Source organism: Rhinolophus hipposideros (genome assembly GCF_964194185.1).
Source record: "Rhinolophus hipposideros genome assembly, chromosome: 8".
NCBI classification, from domain to species: domain Eukaryota; kingdom Metazoa; phylum Chordata; class Mammalia; order Chiroptera; family Rhinolophidae; genus Rhinolophus; species Rhinolophus hipposideros.
The window spans coordinates 32,236,718-32,261,910 of record NC_138054.1 but is presented as its reverse complement, the minus strand read 5'-3'; the positions used below and the strand labels follow the sequence as shown (position 1 = coordinate 32,261,910).

General features: G+C 41.7%; 1 protein-coding gene across 2 annotated transcripts in view; it reads right to left on the bottom strand.

The window, feature by feature from the left end:
• Positions 1-25,193, bottom strand: part of LPAR3 (lysophosphatidic acid receptor 3) — a 72,304-nt gene that overhangs the window by 26,160 nt on the left and 20,951 nt on the right. The window contains exons 1-2 of one of the 2 annotated variants that reach the window (XM_081055820.1): positions 20,362-20,462; positions 18,916-19,672 (exon numbers count right to left, since the gene is read on the bottom strand). In XM_081055820.1, coding sequence (XP_080911946.1) covers positions 18,916-19,651 — 736 coding nt within the window. In that variant the 5' untranslated portion in view covers positions 19,652-19,672; positions 20,362-20,462. Of the gene's footprint in view, positions 1-18,915; positions 19,673-20,361; positions 20,463-25,193 lie in introns of those variants that run through there. The other variant, XM_081055819.1, reaches the window with a different exon arrangement.

The following is a 25,193-nucleotide window of genomic DNA, read 5'->3' as shown; positions in this document are numbered from 1 at the left end:
TTAACAAATGCTGTCACCTCTCTAGGCTTTATTCCTGATCCATAAAAATGAGGATTGGCATTCTTGTCCTGTCTACTGCTCAGGGTGCTTGGGTGGCTAAATCAAATTCATGGGACGAGTTTTGAAAACATTTAAAATCACTAAGCAAATTCCAAGAAAGCCATTATGTTATTAGTTAAGCTGCTTGTTAGTATTATATTTCATTTACTCCTAAGAACATACTCTAGCGGGCATTTGTGTTATGACTTTTATAAGTGAGGAAATTGGGGAGGAGAGAAATTAAATTTCTCCCTCCCATAGCAGAATCGGAATCGAATGCTCGGACTTCCAGCCCTCATGCCATTCCATGCATCACCCAGAACGAAGATAGGTGACAAGGCTCTGTGAACTATGAACCCTTCCAAGATGAAAGTGATGGGGTAGGGTCAGGAGCAGTCCTATGCACCCCTGGAACTACAAAATAAAACTGGAGTGAAACACTTGTATGTTCCTCACCCTGCAAAGCATGTTGGTCCATCATCACCAAGGCCAGTTAATGTTTTAATTATGCTCAACTAAACGCTTTTATGCATCCAAAGTCAGAAACTAGAATCGTTTAGGAAAATCTCTTTAAAATAAATACTCAAGATGTTTAAAAAAAAAGATGAAAAAATACAGGCTTTGATAAAAACAAATATGTCTTTACTTGAAGGAAATATGAGACTTATAGAAAGCAAAGGTAGTGATTCCACCAAGTTGCGGGAAGGGAGATTATCCATCAGGAAGTTTCTAAGCGTTTGCTTGTTGTGGCAATGCTACCATTCTATATAAACAAGGTGGACAAACAAGTGGGCAGGATGACATGTTCTCCCAGTTCCATGCAGCCAGAATCCTAAAAGTTATTGCTCTTACCAAGGCTTCGAATAAGAGGGCTCATTTCTACCTAAGGCAGGTGGGCTCCAATTCCCTCAGCTTTAAGCAAGCAAGGTTTAGTCCAATATTACAAAGTTCTATCAAATTTCCAGCCCCAGGGGTCGAGTAAGATAATAAACAAATTCAAGATACTAAGTTTATCGATCATATAAGATTGTCAGCAAGACTCCCAACATAAATTTTTGTAAATATAAAAAAAAGCCATTTTAAAGATGTTTCAGTTCTATAACTGAAACAGTAGGCAACTACCAATTACACTGCCCCTAGGCATTATTTATTAAATAATAATTATTATTCTCTCTTCCTTGAAGGTGTCATCCAGAGATGTTTCGTGGCAGTGAAAGACTCTTCTTAAAGAATTCTTTACTTAGATAATTCAACAAACATTTCTTGAGCTGAACCACGTACAGCACATTATGCAATATAAAGTTCACCTAACGCAGAGAATCAAGGTTAGAAATGCTATGCCTAGTTGACACTTGTTTGAAAGCCCCAGTCCTATTAAAGACTCTTAAAACACAATATTGCAGAACCCCATGCAATGTGTTTTTTTTTCCAAGATGCTAGAACAACAGGCTCCTGTGCTCAATTCAGATATACTGGTATTGAAGACACGCTGCTCCAAACTAGTAAACCTTGTCATCCCGTTAATTTTAGAAGTCCCTTCTCCCCTCTCATCTATAGCTACTTATATTCCTCTGCTCCCCCCCCCCAACCCCCTCATGACTTTTTCACATGAAGCATTCTCTAAAATATTTTTGGGGCAAGATTTCATTCCCTGCTTCCTCAAGAGTGCAATAATACTGGAAGCACAGTTGGTAGGTCATTGGGAGAGGTCAGCAAGAAGTCCCCTGGTGTTAATCGCTTGAGTAATCTTGTTTTCTCCTTCAGACCACACCATTACATTGTTTTCATTACCCTCAATGGGATTACTTGTGTCAGAGCAAATGAGATGTGAAACAAATTCAAACTGGCTAATTTCAACCTAACAAAATACAGTTTATTCCTAATAACTAAAAGAACAAGACAATGACACAAAAAATGTGTTGTGTCTTTATGATACACAGGTAGAAGGGAAGACTGTATTATAAATAGAGTCCAATCAGAGCATGTATTCAGTTTCAATGTGCTGAGAGTTTTTGAGGGGCTTCCCTGTGGTTTATTCTCCTATAGATTGGGGTTGGGGAAAGTATTTTCCAAAGGTTATAAAGGAAATGATATCTTATGTTCTCTAGGAACTAGAGATTCTGCTTTGGGCCTCAACCTCATTGTACTTCTTCCATTTCTAAACCACCATTTTCCTTTGTTCGTTCAGTCATCCAAATTTAAAACTCTGAAGCTGGATTCATCATTTTGCTATTCCCTTTATCCCCAATATGTCTCCATTTGCTGAGGTATCTATCGTTTCAATCTCTTTTCAATCTGTTTTCTCCTTTTCTTTTCTCACTGTTATCACAGTAAACCTTGCCTCTTAAGGGATTGTACATAGGATGAGGGCATTCAGAATACCTCAGTAGTTTCTTCAAAATATGCATGTTAGGGCTCTACCAGCAGACACTGAATTAGAAACTGGTCAGTGTGTATAAGAGGGGAGGGAGAATTCCTGCATATGTTGAAAATGTTGCCAATGTTGTAAATCTTGATACAAAGCACCACACTACCTCCGGAAAACACGTTTCTATAATGAATTGTCTGGTCCCTCTTTTCCGCAGCCTTCCAAACCAAGTACTTGGAGCCAGTTAGAGTCCATCTCTGATCAGGAGGAATCTGAAGAGCCCAAGCCTCAGTTTAGCTCTAATACTGGCTTCTGCTGTATCTTCACCTGGCTAATTAAGTCTCCATGGTAACCCGCTTGGCACTCCCGGTCTGCTGAGGCTGGGACTCTCTCCAACTCCTGTCAGTCCTTCAGGGACCTTCCGGCCCACCAGAGGATTCATCCACCCATCCCGACCCCAGCCTGACCCCGGTCAGTAACCAGGTTCCCATTACCTGCAGCCAGGCCTCCCTGACACTGACTTTGTGTGGATCCCAAGGTGGCCTCCTACACCTGGTTGTTGGAGGAAATGGCATCTGTAGTCTCCAGATCTCCTGCCTAGATCCCAACCCTTCCTTGGTGGCACTATTCTAGGGCTCATGCTGCTGTGCTGTCACCTAGGATCTGCCACTGTACACTGATGTCTGTGGCACCCTCTCAGCACTGCCTTACACAGCAGGCACAAGCCTTTGTGAGCCTGTCCACATCCAGCCAGTTCCTTCCCCGCAGCGTGTTCTCCAATAACCTGGGCCCCAGCCTGCCAGCCGCCCTAGCCTGTCACCTGCTGCCGAGCTCAGACAGTGGCAACTTGAAGGGAACAAGTGCCTTCCATCTGAATGTGGCCAGCCCCCACCTCTACTAGCTCCTTATCTGAAATGCCGGTCGTGCCATCACTTCGTGCCACTTCGTTGTCTGGATGTGTTGGAGAAGCTTACCCAGGAAGCTCACAGGACCCTAGGGGGCCATCTTCTCCCCACAGCAAGGGAATACTCAGAGGGCTCTCTAAGAAACTCAAGAGGAGCCCAGAGATGCTAGAAAACGTACTGTGTTTCCCCAAAAATAAGACCCAGCCAGACAATCAGCTCTAAATACGTCTTTTGGAGCAAAAGTTAATATAAGACCCAGTATTGTGTTATATTATATTATATTATATTATTATATTATAATATTATATTATTATATTACAAAGACCTGGTCTTATTTTACTATTTTACTATAAAATAAGACCAGGTCTTATATTAATTTTTGCTCCAAAAGACACAATAGAGCTGACTGTTTGTCTAGGTCTTATTTTCGGGAAAACACTGTATCTCTCGTGGAGACAAGAGTGCTGTGAGCTTTGCATCTACCCTTTCACACTCACCATATGAAACGTTGTCTCAGCCTACTGCCGCTGACTGATAAACATGGGACCTGCATCGGTGTGCTCAACTAAGTCTTTAAGGGATCTTAAGAGAATGACGCCCTCTTCCAGAACCCTCGGACCCTAGTCTACTCTCTTTGCCCTCGTCCAAGGCTGCATCTGGCTGATGAGCCCCATGCGCCCTGGCTCAGCTGTGTTCTCTGAATGTCCAGTGCCTAGTTAAGCCAATCTGTAAATGATCCAAGAAGCCTGCTTTCTCCTGAGACCCTGAAGCCTCTTGAGGCAGCTCTTAAATCCCCGGGGCCCCAGAGCCTACCCCTAGGGGCTTCAGAGGGCCTGCAGAGTCAGGTCCCAGAGAACTCCTCAGTTTAGAGATCCCTATCCGTCTTCACCAGATCCTGAAAGCCACGGCTCCTGCACTCCACAACCACCGAGACCCGTGAGGCTGAGCCCAACCATTGCTTTTCCATCTCGGGCAGGTGTAGGCCTGACTCTCACCTCCAACAGAAAACTCTCCTATGTTACCATATTCCTGAGCTTAAAGAAATTCAAGAAAGCCCTCAACTTAAGAACTGGACTGTCCATGCAGGGCTCCCAGGCTGGCCACGATCCCTCCCGAATGACAGAAGTCCAGAATCCAGTGGCTGGTTCTTGGCATTGACCCTGGGGTCCACATTCAGAGAGACTCCCTGAGTCAGGACGGTCTACATGATCCCTCATTATACAGAAACTAGCAAAGAAGAATCAGGAAGCCTCAAGATTCTCCAGGCTCACGTCAATGCTACTCTCCCTGAATTGCCAGTTGCCTTAAAGCAGAAGAACAATATTTTTCCTCCAAGTTGGAACAAATAGAGGAGAGCCCAGTTATTACCCCATAAATTAGCATCAACCTCTTATAGGACTGCCTCTATGGCCTTCTGAGGATCCATTCCACGCTACTGTAGAGACACACTGTTAGCTTCTAAGCTGGACAGAGACACAGTCAGCACACCCAGAAGGACGTGGGTCTGCCGGGCCATCTCGGCGTCCTCAGTTGTTCCCCAGCCCAAGCAGAGTGCACTAAAGGTCACTCTGAAACAGAGTTCAGGAGTTTGCCACATGTCTCTGGAGTGATAGCAGGAAAATCAAGTGACCATACAGATCCTATGAATTTTGCTACATGTTTCCAGTGTCTGAACCCTCAGAAATAAACTCAGAAGAATGCCCAAGGAGCCCAGAGCCTTCGACAGAACATCAGGTCCAACTATGAGGAGCTTGGAACATACCATGGGGAGGTAAACAAGGGAGGAATTGTTCAAGTTGCACGAAAAGTCCTGACCTTTCATACAAGGTCCATATGCGAGGTTCTCGAAGTGAGCCAAGTTAGGAGAAGAGCTGTTCTGGAGACACCACGTATTGCATGAGCCTTGTCCTGGACCAGCCAGGCACACGCAGACAGACACAGAGCAGGAGCGGACTGTTCCCTGACTCGCTGGTGAGTCCCGTTTGTATGAGCTGTAAGTGGGAGCCCAGGGACTGTCTCAGCCACACAGCCTCAGTCTACCTCCTGTCAATGCTCGAGCTGGCGATAAGGAGCCTCACCCTGGAAACAGGCACCTGCCCTGGAGAAGACAACAGGCCTCTAAGAAAAGACGTCTTGCAGTCAAGGAGACTGATCATGAAACAACACACCTGGCTGGCCCTTGTAATCCTGAGGGAGCAAATTCAATGAGACCTAAGTCTCCCAAAGCACACTGGATATAGTAGCTTTAAGGCCAAGGGAATAGTCAGCAGCCAGGGCTGGCCTCGTGGGCATGTGTGTGCCCTATGCCCTCACACAGGTCTGCGCTTGGCTTAATGCTCTGCTATGGCCATCTTGACATCCTCAACAATTTTATCTTTGAACTTGATTTTTGTAAGTGAAGTCTGATGGGATGTTGGAGCATGGGTGAGAGCAAATGAGATATTCAGAAGAAAGGAAAAAGCTTTATATCTTAGTACCTTTAGTGGCACTTTTTCCCCACCTTTTTTACAAGGAGCCCACAAATTTTGTAGCCTGTCCTGTCAGCAGCCCTGATGTATAATTGCCTCCCAAGCAACCAGCTAACCTCTGAAGAAGGGAATTAAGACATAATAATCACCAGGTATTCTCTGGAAATTCCTCAACCTTTAGTCCCAAGACTACCAAAAACATCGTTTATGCCTTAGAGTCACTCACCAAGTCAACTCCTGTCCCAGGATTCAAACTGCCCCTGACTCAGACTCACTGGTGAGAACCAGGACATAGTGCATTCCAGGAAGCAAATCATGTCATGACACCACAGGTTAGTAAGAAGGGTCCTCAGTGGCCATGGGACCATGCCTGTGGTTTAATCAGGGCAGGATAGAGGCTGGGGCAGCTGCTCAGCTCCTGTCCTAGGCCCATCCAGTGAATGTGTTTGTCAGTTCATTATACAAACATCTGTTGAGTTCCTACTGGACCGGGCACTGCAGAGATGAAGACAGACGCGGTCCTGTCCCTGAAAAGCTAACAGTCTAGCAAGAGATACAGGCATTTAATGGATAAATTATAATTAAGTGGGCTAAATACTTTTATGCACATAAATAGTGTGCTATGGAAGCACTGGATAAGTAATGCTGCCTGAGCGAGTCAGAAAATATCCCAGAGAAGGATCCTAAAAGATGGACAGCAGTTTGCCATACAAAGAAAAGGACGCGTGGGCTACGTGGGACGGGAAGTGTTTGGAAAAGAAGGTTGGGAATAGAACTGTGAGAAGGGCCTTGCGATTCCAGCTAAGGAATCCGGGCTTTATCTATATGCAAGAGGAGCCAAGAAAAGATTAGACAGTTAATTGTGCTTTTTAGGAAGATGACTCAGCTGGTGGTATGGAGGAGGGCCTGGAACAGCAAAAAGTGGGAGGAGGGAAGACTGACAGAGACAATGGTAAGCAACAGAATGGCAAGGCTTTTTCTAAGGGATGCAGTAGGATCCGAGACACCACTCAAATAGATCTGGTGACAAACTGGATACAGGTGGAGAGAGAGATGACCATCCCGAGCTTTCCAATTTGGAAGGCAAGGCGGATGGGACCTCCACTGCAGACATCCAGTACAGTATGTGGAGCAAGTTTACAGGGGAAGATGAAGGCTGTGGTGCCTGCAGGATATCCCGCTGTGTGTGCAACAGGCTACTGGAAACAGCGATTTGGATCTCGTGAGACAGGCTGAAGAAGGAGACACTGTTTTGGGGAGGCATTCACATAGAGGCGTGGGTCCACTCCACAGGAATGAGTACGATCATTTCAAGAGAACTTGGGGAGGCAGAGGAGACAGGAGCAAATGGCATTTCAGTGATGTCCAGAAATGGGAGAGACTGGACAAGAGGTAGAGAAGGAATAGAAGGGGAAGAAACCATCAAACTGTAGCATGAAGCAGACAGCCGTGCAACAGGCAGGTCAAGCGAGATCACTAAATTCGGCATCTGGGAGGGCCATGGCAGTTTCATCAGCATGGTAGGGGCAGAGCTAGCCCTCCACGATTTGCAATATTAAGAAAATAGCATAACAAAAGGAAGGAGAGAGACAAAACAGTCATTAGAAGGAGGAGGTAAGGTCAGGGTCTGTATTTTTTAATGGTCAAACATAGGGGAGAGCAAAAATAAGGAAGAGCGTAGGCTGCCGGCAAGGCTGGGAGCAGTAGGCTCTACGAGAAAGTAGAAGGTAGGGATGGGGGCCTTGGTAGGTTGGTTAAGCCAGTGAAGGAGAATTAGGGGTGTTCATGCCAGATGACATACCTTCTCTTAGAAGGAAACAAGGAAGGTGAGGTCAGCTGGGAGATGAGAAAGGGCAGAACTCAAAGGCTTCAGGAATCTTAGTTTTCAGGATGGATCCCTGATTCCAGCTTTCAGGTTTCTCTGACCTTGGCCACCTGCTTATTCCATCTCTGCCTCCTGCCAGATTTCCGTCAGCTCATGCTCCACCAGCCTGCTCCCCTTCTGCTCCCCTGCAGCCCGAGGTGGACCTCTCTGGCTGCCTGTCCCACCCCACGTAGACTCAGCTTGCTGTTGACAGATGTCCCTTCGGCAGCGCCAACTATGACAGGCCAGCTCTGCCTCTCTCTGGCATGTGAACCACCTACACCCCAAAGAGCTCTGGGACAATCCCAGCAGTTTCTTCCATGATCTCTTCCTTTCCAAACCATCTCCCATCTTTCTAAAAGTCTGCTCTGCACTTAGCAACTCCCGCCTTCTCTCAACCCATCAGTACCTTCAAGATCTTACAGGGCTCTCCATTGCTAGATGAGGCCATTATCTGTAGGCTGAGGATTGGACACAGGTCTATTTAATTTGGCCTGCTTAGTGTTTTGATAAAAGTTGAATCTGTCCAGTTAACAGTTGTCCCCACTCCCTATTGCATCATACTAACCCCAGATCCAAATCGCACACCAATGATATTTACCTGCTCTCTGTAGGTGTTTGACAATAAAGTCCTCACAATCTTAGGATGCAAGGCCTTCCATTCTCTGGCTTCAGGGTGACTTTCAAACCAGATTATCATTACTATGCAAACCCCTTATTGCAAAAATCGGTCTGCCCTTTCACACCTTCCCACTTCCAGCCCTGGTCTGGTCTCCCTAGATATGTGTATGCCTGTCTCCCACCCCTAGATATGTGTATGCCTTTCCTCCTACCTGAAATGCCTTGCCCTTTCCTCTCCACTTGTCATACTGAGATCTGGCTCAAATCCTACCTCTTCAAGGAGGCCGTTAAAGACCATCCACAGCATTTTAGCCTGGATCCCCTCATGTGGCCCTGTGTATATTTCTTTACTTTTTCTTGATAAGTTTCCTATTTCCTCAGATAAGCCTACAAAAAGGGTTCCTTATAAGTTGTACATTCATAAAGTCCCACAGAGCAGAGCTGCCTCTGGGTCATCCATCCTGTACATGAGCCGACCACTTAACTCAAAAACTGTGGTCGTCTCCTGACGACCACAGCACTTTAGAGCGAGCACAGATTCATGGCTCTGCAGGGCAGAGGCCACAGCTTCTCGTTAGTATACTGCCTAAAACCTAGCAGGTACTCAAGAAATGTTTATGATGAGTAAGTATAAAAAGCAGCAATTGCTTCTTTTTCTGAAAACATAAAGGACAAGACAGGCCCACTGTTGGGTAGCAAACTCTCCGACTTGATGGAAACAAACAACCCTTGTTGTGTACCACTGTCTCTCAGGCATCCAAGGACAGGTATATTTCACCAAGGCAGGAAGGGAGACCCACTAGAAGTGACAGGAGCTAGGAAGAGCAGCGGTCTGGCCGCAATATTAGCAACGATTTACAAGGTGAACTTGGACAAATCTCTCAACAGATATTGATTCTTCAAGGTAATGGGATCTTTTCTTCTCACACTCTGCAGAGCTGTAATGACAATCTGGTGAGCAGGGAAAGCGGGTGGCTGGACCGGAGAACAACTGTCAGAGCAGGAGGAAGGGCTGCTCACCTGTGGCCCCCCAGCCAATACACCGGTTCACCTGCCCTGTGTTGATCTCTAGGTCTGTGACGGGCTGCGATTCCAGCAAACACCCTTTACTCCCTATTCCTACCCAACTTGTTTGCTTTAGCTACACACTAAATGCAGCAGTCCCCAGCTTAAATTTTAAAAATGCAAACAATGTTAACACAGATTTGATAAAATTCTACTATGGGTTAGCACACCATTGCTATTCCAGGTGTTAGCCTGGAGGTGTGACAGGTAAAAACCACATTCTCCTTTGTCAGAAATCAAGGCCCTAAGAGAGGGCTCACTGAGTTCTAGAACTCTAAATCTTCCCGGATGTTAGAAATAGTTGGGTAATGGAAATTCTCTGCTGATTACAAGCCAGCGAAAGACAAATAATGTATAAATACTTATAATGTGGAGTAAGAAAGAAAAAAAAATATTTCAAAGAAACAGAGAATAGGATGGTGATTGTCAAGGGTGGGGGGAGGGGAAATGGGGGAGATGTAGGTCAAAGGGTACAAATTTTCAGTTATAAGTTCTGAGGATCTAATGTACAACATGATGACCATAGTTAATAATACAGTATTGCTTATTTAAAAGTTTGGCTGAGAGTACATCTTAAGAATTCTCTCCACAAAAAAAGAAAAAAAAAAGAATGAACTGTGTGAGGTGATGGATGTGTTAATTATCTTGATCTTGGTAATCATTCAACAATGTACCGTGTTTCCCCGAAAATAAGACCTAGCCAGTCCATCAGCTCTAATGCGGCTTTTGGAGCAAAAATTAGTATAAGACCCGGTATTATATTATATTATACCCAGTCTTATATTATATATAGGACCCGGTCTTATTTTAATATAAGATTACATTAAGACCCGGTCTTACATTATATTAAAATAAGACCGAGTCTTATATTAATTTTTGCTCCAAAAGACGCAGTAGAGCTGATGGTCTGGCTAGGTCTTATTTTCGGGGAAACATGGTATATATCAAATCATCATGTTGTACACTTTAAATATATGCAATTATATTTGTCAATTGTTTCTCAATAATGTCAAAGGAAAAACAAGGCAGAAGTTGAGAAGTGTCTCTGTAACCCTGCACTTGGGAAATATTCAATAATTGTTTGTTTCAGCTGAAGAGGAGGGTTTCAGGTTTCTAAAAAGAAAAAAAAAGCCAGAAAACAAGTTCTGAAGGAGGAAGTGTGACATGGGGGTAAAAGGAGCTGATATGAACAGAACTGAAGGGGCATGTGAAGGAAATGGAAGAAGGAAGGCAGAGCAGTGATTATACTAAACGTAAGGACAATGATTTGGAAAAATGACTTTTGTACTGACTGCAAAGGAAGACATCTGCAATAGCGAAGCAGAAAATAAAAGGAAAAAAATAAAGAACAAGACTCGAGATAACAAAGGGCTACATACAGCAGAGGCAGAAGAGGAGGGACAGACCTCCTAAAACTGTCATGGTGGAAAAGGTGTCAAGAAGTGGAGACAATTGAAAAAGGTGGGATGGAGGCGGATGCAATGATGGGATTTTTTTTTTTTTTTTTAAATTTGAAGCTGTCTTCTTTCTAACATCAGACAATGAGGTTTTCTCCATCACCACCATCCCTCTCAAAATGGAAGGGTCTGTCAAATAGTATTGGGGAGGTGTGGGGATGGAGGGCAACAACTAGGATGCAATTATTTTTTTGCTCTCAATCATTTACGGTTTGACCTGGAATAAATACCTCTCTCCCCAAAGTCCCCTGTTGCAAAGTCCTGAAGCGCATAGGAAAAGCGTCTGCACAAAGCTGTTCCTTTGATTAGCTGTTTCAAGACAAAAGTACGAACACCCCTGGACCCAATGTACGAAGTATTGGTGCCTGGGAGGCTTGACTCTGAAAAGAATTGGCCATTCTGATATGACTGCCCCACAACAAGAGAGCTCTTACCTGCCAACAATCTGATCTTTTCACTCAGCATTTCTTACGGCAAAGCTTTAACTTTTTTCTTTTTTTTGAACAGATATTCGATTACTAAGGCATGCAAGGCAGCAAACATTGAAAGCAAGCTTCTGTGATGCAGATGTCACTACAAGGCCCCAAAAGCTAAAAACAAATGTCTTAGAATTCCCAGGGACTCTGGTAAGCTTCTCTGAACTCCTGGTTTGTGTGTGTGTGTGTGTGTGTGTGTGTGTGTGTGTGTGTGTGTAACCCTTCCCTGCCCCCTTTTTAAATTGAGCAAGGACACTTTATGGATGAAACCCATTAACAGAAACAATATCAAAAGTCCTGGGTTCTGATCCCAATTCTTTTCAGACATAGGGCACATTTCCCAATGCTAATAAAGGTGGTAATACCGTGTTTCCCCGAAAATAAGACCTAACCGGAAAATAAGCCCTAGCATGATTTTTCAGGAGGACATCCCCGAACATAAGCCCTAATGCATCTTTTAAAGCCAACCTTAACATAAGACCTGGTCTTATTTTCGGGGAAACATGGCAGTGCTTGACTAAGTAGGCTTCCTGGTAGGATCATTAGTAAGACGGGAACAGGTTCTTCTGAGCACTGTCTTACAGATCGACACACAAAATGTTGGTGCTGTATTACAGGATTCTTATTAAGCTCACACTTGATGGTCAGGATCGCATGTATAATGTTTTATTCATAAGTGTTATAAAAGTGAAATGAATTATTAATGCAAAGCTCATCTGTCAGGCACAAGAATCATTAACAGAATTTCACTGGGGCTGGGGAGGTGGCAGTTTAGAGCGACCATCAATGCAAGCACAGAGCTTTTCAGTTCTGTGGTGACCTCGTGTTCAGATTGGCTTGGGTCCCCAGGAACCAAGCTGATGCCATTTGCCAGCTTTCAGACAGCCTCTGTGAAACACCCAGTTAGCTTCCTTCTAGCTACTTGTCCACACCACAAAACCTGCCATCACGATGGCATCAATGGTAGCCTCTAGTCCCTGTCTCTACGATACCTGTGACACTACTGGGGGAAAATGGGCCCTCTTCTTGAATACAGAGCAAGGCTCTTCAAAGTCAAACTAAGGCCCAACAAGAGCCACGACTCTCCTTAGTACTTACTATGTAAGTTGCTTCGTACTTACTATGTGTCGAGCACAGAGCTAGGAACTTTATGTGCATTATCTCCTTGTATCCTCAAAACCTTGCCATGCCAGAGGTACTGATATTATCTCCATCTTACAGATGGAGAAACTAAGTCACAGAGAGGTTAGGTAAATTGCTCAGGGTCACACAACTTAGAAGCAGCAAGGCCAGTATTTAAATCTGGTTCTCTCCCTATTCCAAAGCCTCTATTCCTGCCATTTACTTTAAAGAACATAAAGTTTGAAGAGTGCTAAGCTGTCCTTTCCCAGGAGATGTCGTTATGACTGTTACTACTTTGCTGCAACATCTTTAAAATCAGTCAAGAGTGAGCTAATCATTGAGGGATCCAGTGACTTTACAGAAATGAACTTAACTAGAAATCAAGAGAGATATAGGTTATAAACCTCATTATTTGAGTCGATGTTGTTCTAGCCCCATCGCTTACAAGATGCTGTTATTAACCTTGAAAAGTAGGATCCTGGAGCCAATCTGCTGGGACTCTCATCTCAGCTCTGCTTCTAATCATGGGCAAGACACTGAAGCCCTCTGGGCCTCAGGTTCTTCATCTGATAATAGTATCAGCACTTCCCTCACAGGGTTGTCATGAAGGTTGACACGAAACATGTAAAGTGCTCAGAACCACGTATAGCACACAATGAATGTTAACTCTTATTATTTTTACCAGCATGGGTCTATGCGCAAGATGCTTGAGTCAATCTGAGTAAAACAGATAGACCCATCTATAAAACAGATAGATCTTCAGAGAGTTGTTATGAGGGCGAAGTGAAATATAATCCTAAGAGCATGTAACATGTGGACCTCCTCACATAGGCACTCAAAAACTGTTCATTTGTTTTCCTCTTCTCAAGATAGCACTGTCACTTACCCTTCTGAGACCTCAGCCTCCCATATTATAAAATGGGACACCCACTCATTCCCCAGCCACTGTGACCTCACAGGTATGTCACAGCCAATGCCTGCCAAAGGCCCGGCTGGATATGAGGGAACTTGGATCCTCCTTGTAGTTCCAGCTTTTGAAAAGCCATTTAACTTCCCTAAACCTTGATTTCCTCATTTATTATAGTTCGAAATAAAGTCATGAGAACAATTAAGTGTTGATTGAGGTATAGACAAGGTAGAGGTGACCCAAAGGAGGTAGTATTGGGTTTACCTACATAGGGCAAGACGATAGGCCCTTGAGTTGAGACTTACAAGATGAATGGGAGTTTCCCAGGCAGAATGAGAGGAAAGGTATTCCAGCAAGTGCAAAGGCTTAGGAATGCAAAACGAAGAACTGTAAATAATTAATTATAGCTGAGTACAGGGTACATGTAGGGGAGTGGCAGGAAAATAGGATAGTATTTTCCCCACTTACCTTGCAGGAGTTCTATGAGACTGAATGAAAACAATATATTAAAACACTAAAAAAGACATAGTGTTGCAGAAATTACAGGTATGACTATTAGTAGTATTCTAGCAAGGCTCATTAGAGTACTTAATTTTCACCTATTTCCTAGCATGAGAACTCAAGGTACTATTTCTCCTCTTACCACCACCACCCTGCTTCCTTCCTCTCTCCCTGGAGAAGGCCAGGAAGATTTAGCGTTGATCTAAGTGGAGAGGTGGGGGAAAGAAACAGGAGCATTCAGCAACTTGTTTCAATTACCACAAACCTTTTCAAAGTCCCTTAATTATAATGTTTCTCGTATTTGAAAAGAGTTCAGTTCTTACTGGCCAAAAAAGAAACTTTGACCCTAAGACCATGGCTTTTCAAACGTTGTTGACCATAATCCACAGTAAGAAATGTATTTTATACCATAATTTAGTACACACACACACACACACACACACACACACACACACACACATTATAAAACAATGCTTAAAACAATTCTTATACCTACTACATTCAGTGCACTCAGATATTTTTTCTTCTTTTCTATTATGTCATTAAAACAAGTGTCAAGTTACGATCTCATAATTGATTTCATTGCTTGCTAGTGGGTCACAACCTGCAGCTTGAAAAACACCCTACAAATTAGGAAGGTTCACAGAAGATTTCAAAAGCGTGGTTCACAAATCCCTTCAACCTTTCTTTTCTTTTGCATTTCAAGCCATTGCAAAATAGAAGGAAGTCCAGCCCATTTCCTAGGAAACAAAACATCCCTGGGTGCACAGTTTACATGGTGTGTTGTTGGACAATAAATGAGAGGTTTCCATGTGGAGTTCCTTGTGTGTTTGGTGGTTGCACTTGATTAGACATGTTGACAAGTACACTTTCAAAATACAGAGCTCTCTCTTAAGCAGGAACTTGGTGCCCTGTGGAAAGTAGGATTATATGTCTCCAATGTCTTTTCGATGAGAACATTCAATAAACAACTTCTTTCACGTAAAAGGCTCATCACACATCATAACCCAGAAGTGAGCAAGTATTCTGCCTCAGGGCTACTGAAATGGGAACACAATGACTAGATGCCTTTCCAATCATGCACAGATTTAAAATTCACACCACCATCATCACTACCACCACTTCCCTCAACAAGGAAAGATTCTACTCCCCATCCAGCTCCATATGCTTTTGTGTTCAACCAAAATCCTAAAGGTGGAAAGGGTCATCTGGTCTACCTCTCTCTTCCAAAGACAATGGCCAACTAAACTTTTCTGGCTCACAGTTGAACTGTTTCCCTTTGTACCACCACATGCTTATGTGCTCTGCGAGCCCTTCCTTGTGGTATTGCAAAAATTTCAGATGTTTTTACCATCACTCTTTTGATTATACTATTTCTCCTACTTAGAATGTTTACCCTCCTAGCCATGAAAATCCCACCCATCTTTTCAGATCACATCTCAAGCTCTCTGAAAAGCTTTCCCCAAACTCTAGCCTCTGTCCATCCTTTCTTCCTTCCCTGAAATGTGATTAAGCTCACTGAATACATGCAACCTTTCATCTCTTAGATGCTATTTAACTGACAGTTAATATATATTTATTGATTAACTTTCTAATATTTAAAAGAAGGTGTGTTTATAAGCACCTTTAATCTTCAACTAACGTTACCAACAACATACATATCAAGGAATAAATAGAAAGGTTTAGCATTTTATCATGAAGATATTTAAATCAGGAAATCATTACAGAAATAGGTATTAAGCTATTTATTTCCATATACTCAGAACCAGTGACAACAATGATGGTAGATGCCAGCTCTGTTGATTCTTCTGATATACTATCACATAGAGGAGACACTTGTCTTAGGCAACTGAATTCTGACATGCATCAGAGCAACTGAGGGGCTTCCTCCCTAAGGAAATACTATGGGAGATGCTTTCATGGAAGGAGACGCTCTGCTTTCATACCAATCAATCCACAGAACTCTGTGTTGCCTTTGGTTACTTATTGTTATAATAGGACCACTGAATTTTATAACTTTGAAAGAATTTAAATAATATTTAGTCCACCACAGAAGAGAAAGTTTAACCAAGAAAAGGTGAGCTAATGTGGTTCAGGTCACCCTTGTAGAAAATGATAGAGTTCGGGCTAAAACCCAAACCTTCTGTTATCCAAAGAAATCGGAAACTAGAAGTCTAACAACCTCAGACCACCTAGCTCTTCAGTTTCATTTCCCCTGTCCCCAAACTTCCTGTCTTCCACCAGATCCCTCTGTCTCACCACGGAGGAACTTCCCCAAATCCTCAACACCAAACTGTCTTCCTGTCATTAACCAACTCCCTGATGTTGTTCCATCTCAAGGCCACGACTTCTCTTATCCTACTTGGCAATTTCACTGTTTATTCCAGTTTTTCCGTTATCCAATACCACACTGACCAAAACCACACAGCTCCTTTGTTTTAAACCCTTCCGTATGTTCCAGACAAAGTTACATATGAAACTGAAGCGAGTGACCATGACTATCTCACAAAGAGGCCTATTCTTTACACCTAGGATTACAGAAGCCTTCTTTATCTCACGCTGTATATGTTATATAATATGCTAAAAAAAAAAAGTTTTCTCCTTAATCGGGCAGGTAATTTCTCAAGAAACATAGCCAAGCAAACAATTATGTTTGCAAGTTAAACAAGGAGAGTAGTCGAGTTCATTGACACTACCAATAAATACCATACTTTATTTTCTACTAAAAGTATCCTCTCTAGATCAAGAGTGGAAAAAACTGATTAGTGTGACCCCTTCCTTTTCTTATTCTTGTCTATGTTCTTGTCAAGGCATTCAAAGAGGAAAGAGGTGGTCAAAGCAGAACATAGAACAAAGAGGAGACCAGTAAAAAGTCCAAACAAATCAAAACTAGCTGCAGAGTGTGGGGTTCAACATATGGACACCCAAGGCCAACTGGTCAGTCTTGGTTCCACCAGTAATAGCTGAGTGACCTGAGCATACGGCTTAAACTCTCTGCTCAGTTTCTTCCTCTGGTAAATAGGGTAATAGTAGTACTAACCTCACAGGGTTGCCATGGGGATTAAATAAGCTTATATATATATATATATATATATATATATATATATATACACACACACATATATATATACATATATATATATATGTATATATATATATGTATATATATATATATATATATATATATATATATATATATATAGCTATATATATAAGTTACTCTGGACAATGCTTGACACATACTAAATACAACCTTGAATAAACCTTGAGTTTGAAATTATTTTAACAATCATGCTGTGTGTCTGCTGACCTTTAAATCTTACCAGCAATTTCAGGAACTAGAGACATGATGATGGTTCCCATACCATATCATATATACCCTGCATCTTTTAATATGAATTGTTCCCCAAGAATTCATTTTATAATTCCTTCCCTGGGACTTGACAGGAAAACTACCCCTATATCTCTTAATAACAGTCCCCATTGCTATAGCCACCACACAGGGTGAAGAAAGGCCTGCAATGGAAAAGACAAGGCCTGTGAAACCACAGAAGTTCTTGTCTGCCCACTCATCACAAATTCTACCTGTAACGCAGAGCTGGAATTGGGGGACAACAGGATACCTACAATAGTGAAAACAGAACTCAGGGAAAATTCTTCATACCAAATGTGTCTTCTTGGTACATGGCTCACAGGGCAAAGCCAACTCCTCAGAGCTGCTCAGACTTGCTGTCCTCTCTTCCTTTTCTTTCTTCACTTTATTCTGATGATGCTGTTGGCCACACTAAATTTGGTCTTCTCAAAGTCACCAAAAAACTACCACTCTGCTAAACCCAGTAAGGTTGCCTGACTCCACCTCTCAGGAGGATTACCAAAGCTGATACTCCACTTTCCTTCAATGACTGCCCTCTCTTGGCTTCTAGGCCACCATATCCGGGGGTCCTGGCTACTTCTGGGGATCCTTTACTTGTTACTCCCTGCCTCCCCCCGTCCTCACACTGGAGTGCTGCAGGCTCATTCCTTGGTCGTCTTCTCTCCTCCATGGTGAGCTCATCCACTAATGTGGTTTAAAATACCATTTCTTACCCCAGTGACGCTCAAATATAGATCTCCAGCCTGGACCTAAATCCTGAACTCCTGATTCATACATCCAACTCCCTTCTCAGTAACTCTACTGGGATGTCTAATAGGATCCTAAACTTAGCTTGTCCAAAACTAAAGCCCTGACCTTCCCTCCAAATCTCCTCCTCTTCTGTCTTCCCCATCTCTGTAAATGACACTCCCCACCTTCTCCTCCTCCTTACCAGTAAGCAAATCCTTTAAGAAAGGTCCAGAATCCAGTCACACCTCATCAAACTGCCCTCTGGTCCTCATCACTATCATCTCTCCTGAGTACTAAAATATTCTCGTAACCAATTCTCTTGCTTTTGCCCTTGCCCCACTACAGTATTTTCTCCAAACAGTAGCCAGAGAGATGTCACTAAAATGGAAGTCAGATCATGTCACTCCCTTATTCAGAACCTTCCAATGGCTTCTCATCTCACCCAGAAAAGCCAAAGTCCTTACCACACAGCCCTATATAATCTGATTGCCCCATCCTACCCCCTTAGTTCTCTGGCCTCATCTCCCCGTCTGCTCCCCTTGCTCCCTCCACTCCAGACACATGGGCCTCCTTCTGTTCAGAGCCCCTATGCTTACTGCGTCTTCAGCCTGGAACACGCTTCCCCAGACATTTGCTTCACTCCCTCACCACCTTCACATCTCTGCTCAAAAGTCGTCTTCTAAAGGAAGGTGTCACAACACTTTTGAAAATTGCAAACTGTATCTGTTTAGCACTCCTTCTCTCCCTTTCCCGCTTTATTTTTCCCAGTAAGACTCACCAACCTCTTAGTTCATAAATCTTACAGTAATAAAATATATTATAAAATTATTTTATTTCTCCCCATTAGAATACTTATTTTGTCTTTCCCTACTAGAGCCTAAACTCCAGGCAGGTGGGGATTCATGTCTGTTTTTGTTCACTGGCGCATTCCTACGACCTAGTAAGTGCCTTGTATATAGTGGGTGCTCAATAAGTATTTGCTGAATGAATGGGAATAATGGCTCACCCGGTTCCTCTTACCTAAGACAGTCATCACCGTCTTCATTAGCTTCATGGGTGTCTTTCGGCGGCTGATGGACCCACTTGTATGTGGAGACAAGACGTTGGTTTTCCTCTTGACATACATGTAGATCCGCAGGTACACCACAACCATGATGAAGAAGGCCACGAGGTTGGATACAGTCCAGAAAATGAGGTAACTCCTGCTGTAAATGGGGGCCAGGGAAGAGCAGGCAGAGATGTCACAGACGCAATTCCAGCCCAGCGTGGGGACTGCCCCCATAAAGATGGCAATGGCCCAGACAAACAAAATGAGGAGTATCACCCTCTTTTTGGTCAGGTTGCTGTGGACCCGCATCTTCATGATTGACATGTGCCTCTCCACAGCAATAACCAGCAAATTGGTCAGGGAGGCAGTCAAACTAGTGTCCAGAAGCCCCTGGCGGAGAAACCAGCGGTTGACAGTCAAAGTTTTTGAAACAGGACCAGTGTTAAACATCAGGTATACATAGGCAATTCCAGCAAAGAAATCTGCAGCAGCTAGGTTAGCCAACAGGTAGTAGAAGGGGAAATGAAACTTTCTGTTTTTGATCACTGCTGCGATGACCAGAGAATTAGAAAAAAATATAAACAGGCAGAAAAATGTTCCAACACACAAAACAATCACAAGCGTCGTTCCTGTCCAATCATCGGCCGTATCAGTGTTGCTCCTATTATAAAAAAAGTCCATCTGCTTATCATAATGACACTCATTCATTGTGGAGAAGAACTGAACATCCTAGAAAGAAATTTGAAGAAGAAACAAATATCACTCTTTACAAAATCAATCACTAAACCACCACACTACCCGCACCTCCGCTGCTAAACCCCTTGTCGGCCAACTCCTGTCAATTCTTTAGATCTTAGTAAATGTCCCTTACTCCAGGACCCTAGCCCCTGACCTCCAATCACAGCATTTATCTCATATCAATAATTGATGTCTGTTTCCCAGGCTATCTACAAGCTCAGTGAGGGATGGTATGTGTCTATTTTGTTCACCATTCTAACCCCAGGACCCATTTGCCCTGGCTGCCTCATGACAGGTATTTGCTGAATGTTGGCTGAATGGTCATGGAGACAACAACAGTTAAATATTTGGAACCCTGAAATATCCACTCTGCGTTGGCAACGATTACAGTACAGCACATGAACACTTTCTCCTGGTGGTTTCCAGCTCATTTCTTATTTATGGGGCCTGCTCATTAATCAAAACAGGTTGGTAATGCCAGGCACATTCTTGCCAAGATAATGGGTGTTGAATTTCTTTTCACATGACCAAATGATTTACCCAAGAGATCATTTTTCCACACTGCGATTCTACTCCCGATGCTCCTTTGGCCATCTTTTGGTTTCAAGCTACAATGACGACACTCACTTGTTAAGCATGTGGTGCAGGGCTGGAGACTGGTCTCCATACTCCTTCCTTACCTTTCTGTTCACTGCTTCCTTATTCTCCTAATCCAAATTGTCCCAATGTGAATGTGTTTACTGGATTTTCCAACTCAATCACTTCATGTCAGTTTCCTTTCCTGGGCGCTCTTCAACACAGCAGGTGTTGGAAGCGTAGGACTCCATGGTCAAGACTGAGAGCTGGAGTTTGGGCAGATGGCCAAGGATATGGGAACACACCTGCCAAGTGAGGGCAAGTTCTCACAACACATGTCTGAAAGTGAACCCCAAATTGGGGAATCAAGCAGACAAACAGAGAAGACACTAATCTCAGGACAAGATCTCTTGGACCCCCAAGAGGTCCAAGAGATGAGGGATTCTGGCCACGGAGGAGCTAGGCAGGGGCTCTAAGAGTGCCCATCCATCTATGCTTGGTGGGAAGGTAAGGGGTTCTGCCTCACAGGTCTGGCCACAGCCAGGAAAGTTCCAATCAAAGGAGACTATGGTTGAAGGTGAGGAAATCAGGCTTCTAGGGAGGATAACCATGGGCTCCCTCACAAGGCTGCAATTTATCTGCTGGATATCCAGTAGGCCCAGTCACTGAGCAGTCCACTGGTGGAAATGAGGTGGTTCTAATAGCGAAAGCTTAAAAGAAATCCCCAGGTTTAAGGTTCTTATAAATTCTGCAATCCAATACCACATCCAGAATCAGATTAAGCAGATCAGATATCAATTTGAAGTAGTACAAAAGAGAAATATATCTCAGAGAGTCCTCTTTTTAATTCATATTTTAATGGTATGATAATACTTTTAAATGAATTAGACACATGCCTCTCTGCCATAGCAAATAAAAGCATAAGAATATCACTCTACATGCTTAAAACAAACTGGGAGTGGTCTCAAGAGACAAATGGTTCTAGTGCCTTTCAATTACAAGGAAGAGGGACTCAATTTTAATAATGACAAAATAAAAATTACTATCTTTCGAAGACATTCACCAATATCGAATTGCTAATATCAGATAGCTCCATGCAATAGGCCAATATATCTATACTATATCATGATAATTTTCCCAAATTAAACATATAGATATATGTAATAATTTTAATATCTCCATAATATTCCAGCATGTGAATAATGTACCACTTCACTTAATTAATCCCTAAATGCTGGACATTTAGGTTGTTTCCAATATTTTGCTTTTATAAAGAGGCTACATTCTTGTACATTAATCTTTACAAACTTGGCCAATTATTTCCTTAAGATTAACCCATAGATTTTATTTTATTTTATTTTTATTTATTTTTTATTTTTTTTAATTATTAGTTTCAGGTGCACAAGACAAGGTAATACTTCGATGTTCATCACTTATATCCCTCACACTGTGATCCCCCCTCCCCCATCCACCCTTCCACTATCCCTTCGACATCGCACCGAGCCATCACATTATATATATAAAATTATAGTTGGCATTCATTACTGTTAAGCTTCAGGTGTACAGTACATTGATCAAGCATCTACATCTTCCTGAGGTGGTCTCCCAAATGTAACCCATAGATTTTAATTTGATGAAGTAAAGGACATAAATTTACTTAAAGGTTTCTGATACATATTATCAAACTGCCCTTGGGACAGACTGTAGTTCTAATACTGCTAGTAGCATATGAGAGTTGAATAGAAGATACTAATCTAGTGAAATTTAATTTAAATATCTAAGAAGAAAATTCAGCTTTCAATAGTGTTGAAAGTATATAGAAATTCAAGACAAACAATCCAAGAACCACATGAGAAATTTTAATAATGCAATTATTATGTGTCCTTTAACTAATGAAAAATAATGTATTTTATTTTGCTATATGTTCTAGATAGCTAAGAGAAACACATTTCTAACTTAACATATTATCCTTGATTAACTCATCAGCAATATCAAGATAATATGTCAGAAAGATGTTGGAATCATTATACTATCAAAAACATTTTAATTTTCCTAATTTCCTTTTGAAGAGTTCTTAACATTTTAGTCTTGGTTCATCAATTTGGTTGAATTTGTAATTGTATGATACCCTAAAACCTCAATGAACTTTCCTTCAAAAATCTTCAAATTCAGCTTTCCCCCATCAAAACCAAAATGGCACATTTTTAGACATATTTAAACAAAAATTGTCCTCAGATTGAGAAGTAGTTTTGTCTTACAAAGTTGAGAAACCACAGAAAAACCATGATTAACCAGAACATCCACCAAGCAGCTCCTTACCTCTCGGTCCTGAATCCTCTTTTTTGAGAGAAACAGACAATAAGAGCAAAGAAAGTTCATATAGAGAATTGGTGAAAGAGATTCCCACAGGATAGAACATTATGCACCCATTGAAAATCATATTTATCATGAAGCTGTGGTAATATGAGAAAAACCATATGCCATTATTTTAATTAAAATAATTATATGTGTGTATTCATATACATATATTTATATACATATATAAACACATATAAGTATGTATATGTCTTGACAATTTTTAAAAGATAAGGAAAAAAGAAAAAATCTCAAAGTGTAAAATTAAGAATAGTGGAATTATGGATCATTTTTTTAAATTCCAGTCTTTTTCTATTTCTACATTTTCTGTAATAAATAAACAGACTTTTAAATGCTAGTTTACAAATTCTGTCTTTGTTTACAAATTTTGTATGCAAATAGAATTTGGAGCACACATTCTACTTAATGTGTTCTACCTTTCTTTGATATCTACAGCTCTGAAAAATCAAAATTAGTGTTCAAAGGAAAAGCCTCAAGGATTTGCTTATGTTCATTGTTAACTACTCTCACCAGCAATGCACACTTTAGAGTTTTTCAGTGATAATGAAAATGAAATGGTTTTCTACTTAAAACTTCATGCAACCATAAAATTTTATATGCTGACAACTAACCAAATCAGAACACCATTTTCCCCAGTTCTCCTATAAAACATTTCCTAATACAATCACCCCAGAATTCCAAAAATGAATAACTGGAAGTTTTTGTGAATTCGTACTTTTGATTTTTTTCTTCTTTGCCATATGCTGCCAAGCTTGTTGACAGTCCCCAGTACATATGAACTACAGATCATCATATTTTCTCAGCTGGAAATTACCAAAAACTTTGGTGTGCTTACAACAAATGATTGATTTATCATCTTTTGACTGCTCTCAAACCTTAGAATATGATTCTGTGACCCTAGCTTTTAACATCCCCTTCACAGAGATAGATACCTTGTGTAACCAATCCAAAGTAACCCCACACACCTGAAACTATAAAACTCCTAAAAGAAAACATAGGCAGTAAACTCTTTGACATTGTTCTTAGCAATTTCTTTTTGGATACATCTCCTCTGGCAACAAAAGAAAAAATATACAAATGGGACTGCATCAAACTAGAACGTTTTTGTACAGTGAAGGAAACCATCAATAAAAGGAAAAAACAACCTACAAAATGGGAGGAGATATTCACAAATTCTATATCCAATATATTTATATACACATACCTATATTTATATACATATGTAAACACATATAAATATGTGTATGTTAACATCCAAAATATATAAGGAACTGATACAACTTAACACCAAAAAAACAAACAATGCAATTAAAAAATGGGCAGAGGACCTGAATAGACATTTCTCCAAAGAGGACATAAGATGCCCAACAGACATATGAAAAGATGCTGAACATCACTAATCATCAGAGAAATGCAAATTAAAACCGCAATGAGATACCACCTCACTCCTGTCAGAATGGCTGTCATACATAAATCAATAAACAACAAGTGTTGGCAAGGATGTGGAGAAAAGGGAACCCTCATGTACTGTTGGTGGGATTGCAGATTGGTGTAGCCACATGGAAAACAATAGGAGGTTCCTCAAAAAATTAAAAATAGAGCTGCCATATGATCCAACAATTCAATTTCTGGATGTTTATCCAAAGAAAACAAAAACACTAATTCAAAATGACATACGCACCCCTATGTTCATTGCAACATTGCTAGTAATAGCCAAGATATGGAAACACCTAGATGTCCGACAATAGATGAATGAATAAAGATGTCTCTCTCTGTCTCTCTCTGTCTCTGTCTCTCTCTGTCTCTCTCTCTCTCTGTCTCTGTCTCTCTCTCTCTCTCTCTCTCTCTCTCTCTCTCACACACACACACACACACACACACACACACAGATCCAAAAACAAATGTATACACATTTTAAGAAAGGAAAAACTGTATTAAAATTGTAACACTCATTATATACCAATAACAAAAGATGAATACAAGTCACGTTTGACTTCTGCAATTACAAGAGGTGCTCAAAGTGGTTACCATCAGTGTCCAGACACTTCTGATTACAGCAAACATTGTTTGGTAGATTTCTGCGGCAGGCGTGTAAACTGTTAAGGCACCACAACAGAAGAAGCAGGCCTTGTTGCTGTGGGAGGCCTCCCGGATCTTCCCTGTGCACATCACACAAAGTGCCATGTGTCTCAAACTTATCACAAATACATGAAATTTTTAGGAGTGTTAGAGGTTCTGTTGCATATGCACGTCTCCATTGTTGTTGTACTTCCACAACGTTCTCAAATTTCAAACACCACTTCAAAGTGATCTTGTGCTTCTCGAACGACAACCGGGCTTCTGCCATTTTCTTTGACTGTCCTACCTGTCGCATAGTGACACTAGCATTCATTTAATTAATGCCATCTTTTGAGCGAGCATCATACTACACATTGTTACCGTAATTCAACTTTGAAAAGTAATACATAGATAACATCTCTTAAAATGTGTATACATTCTTTTGGCACCCGGTGTGTGTGTATGTGGTATGTGTGTATAATATATATACTGGGGTGCCAAA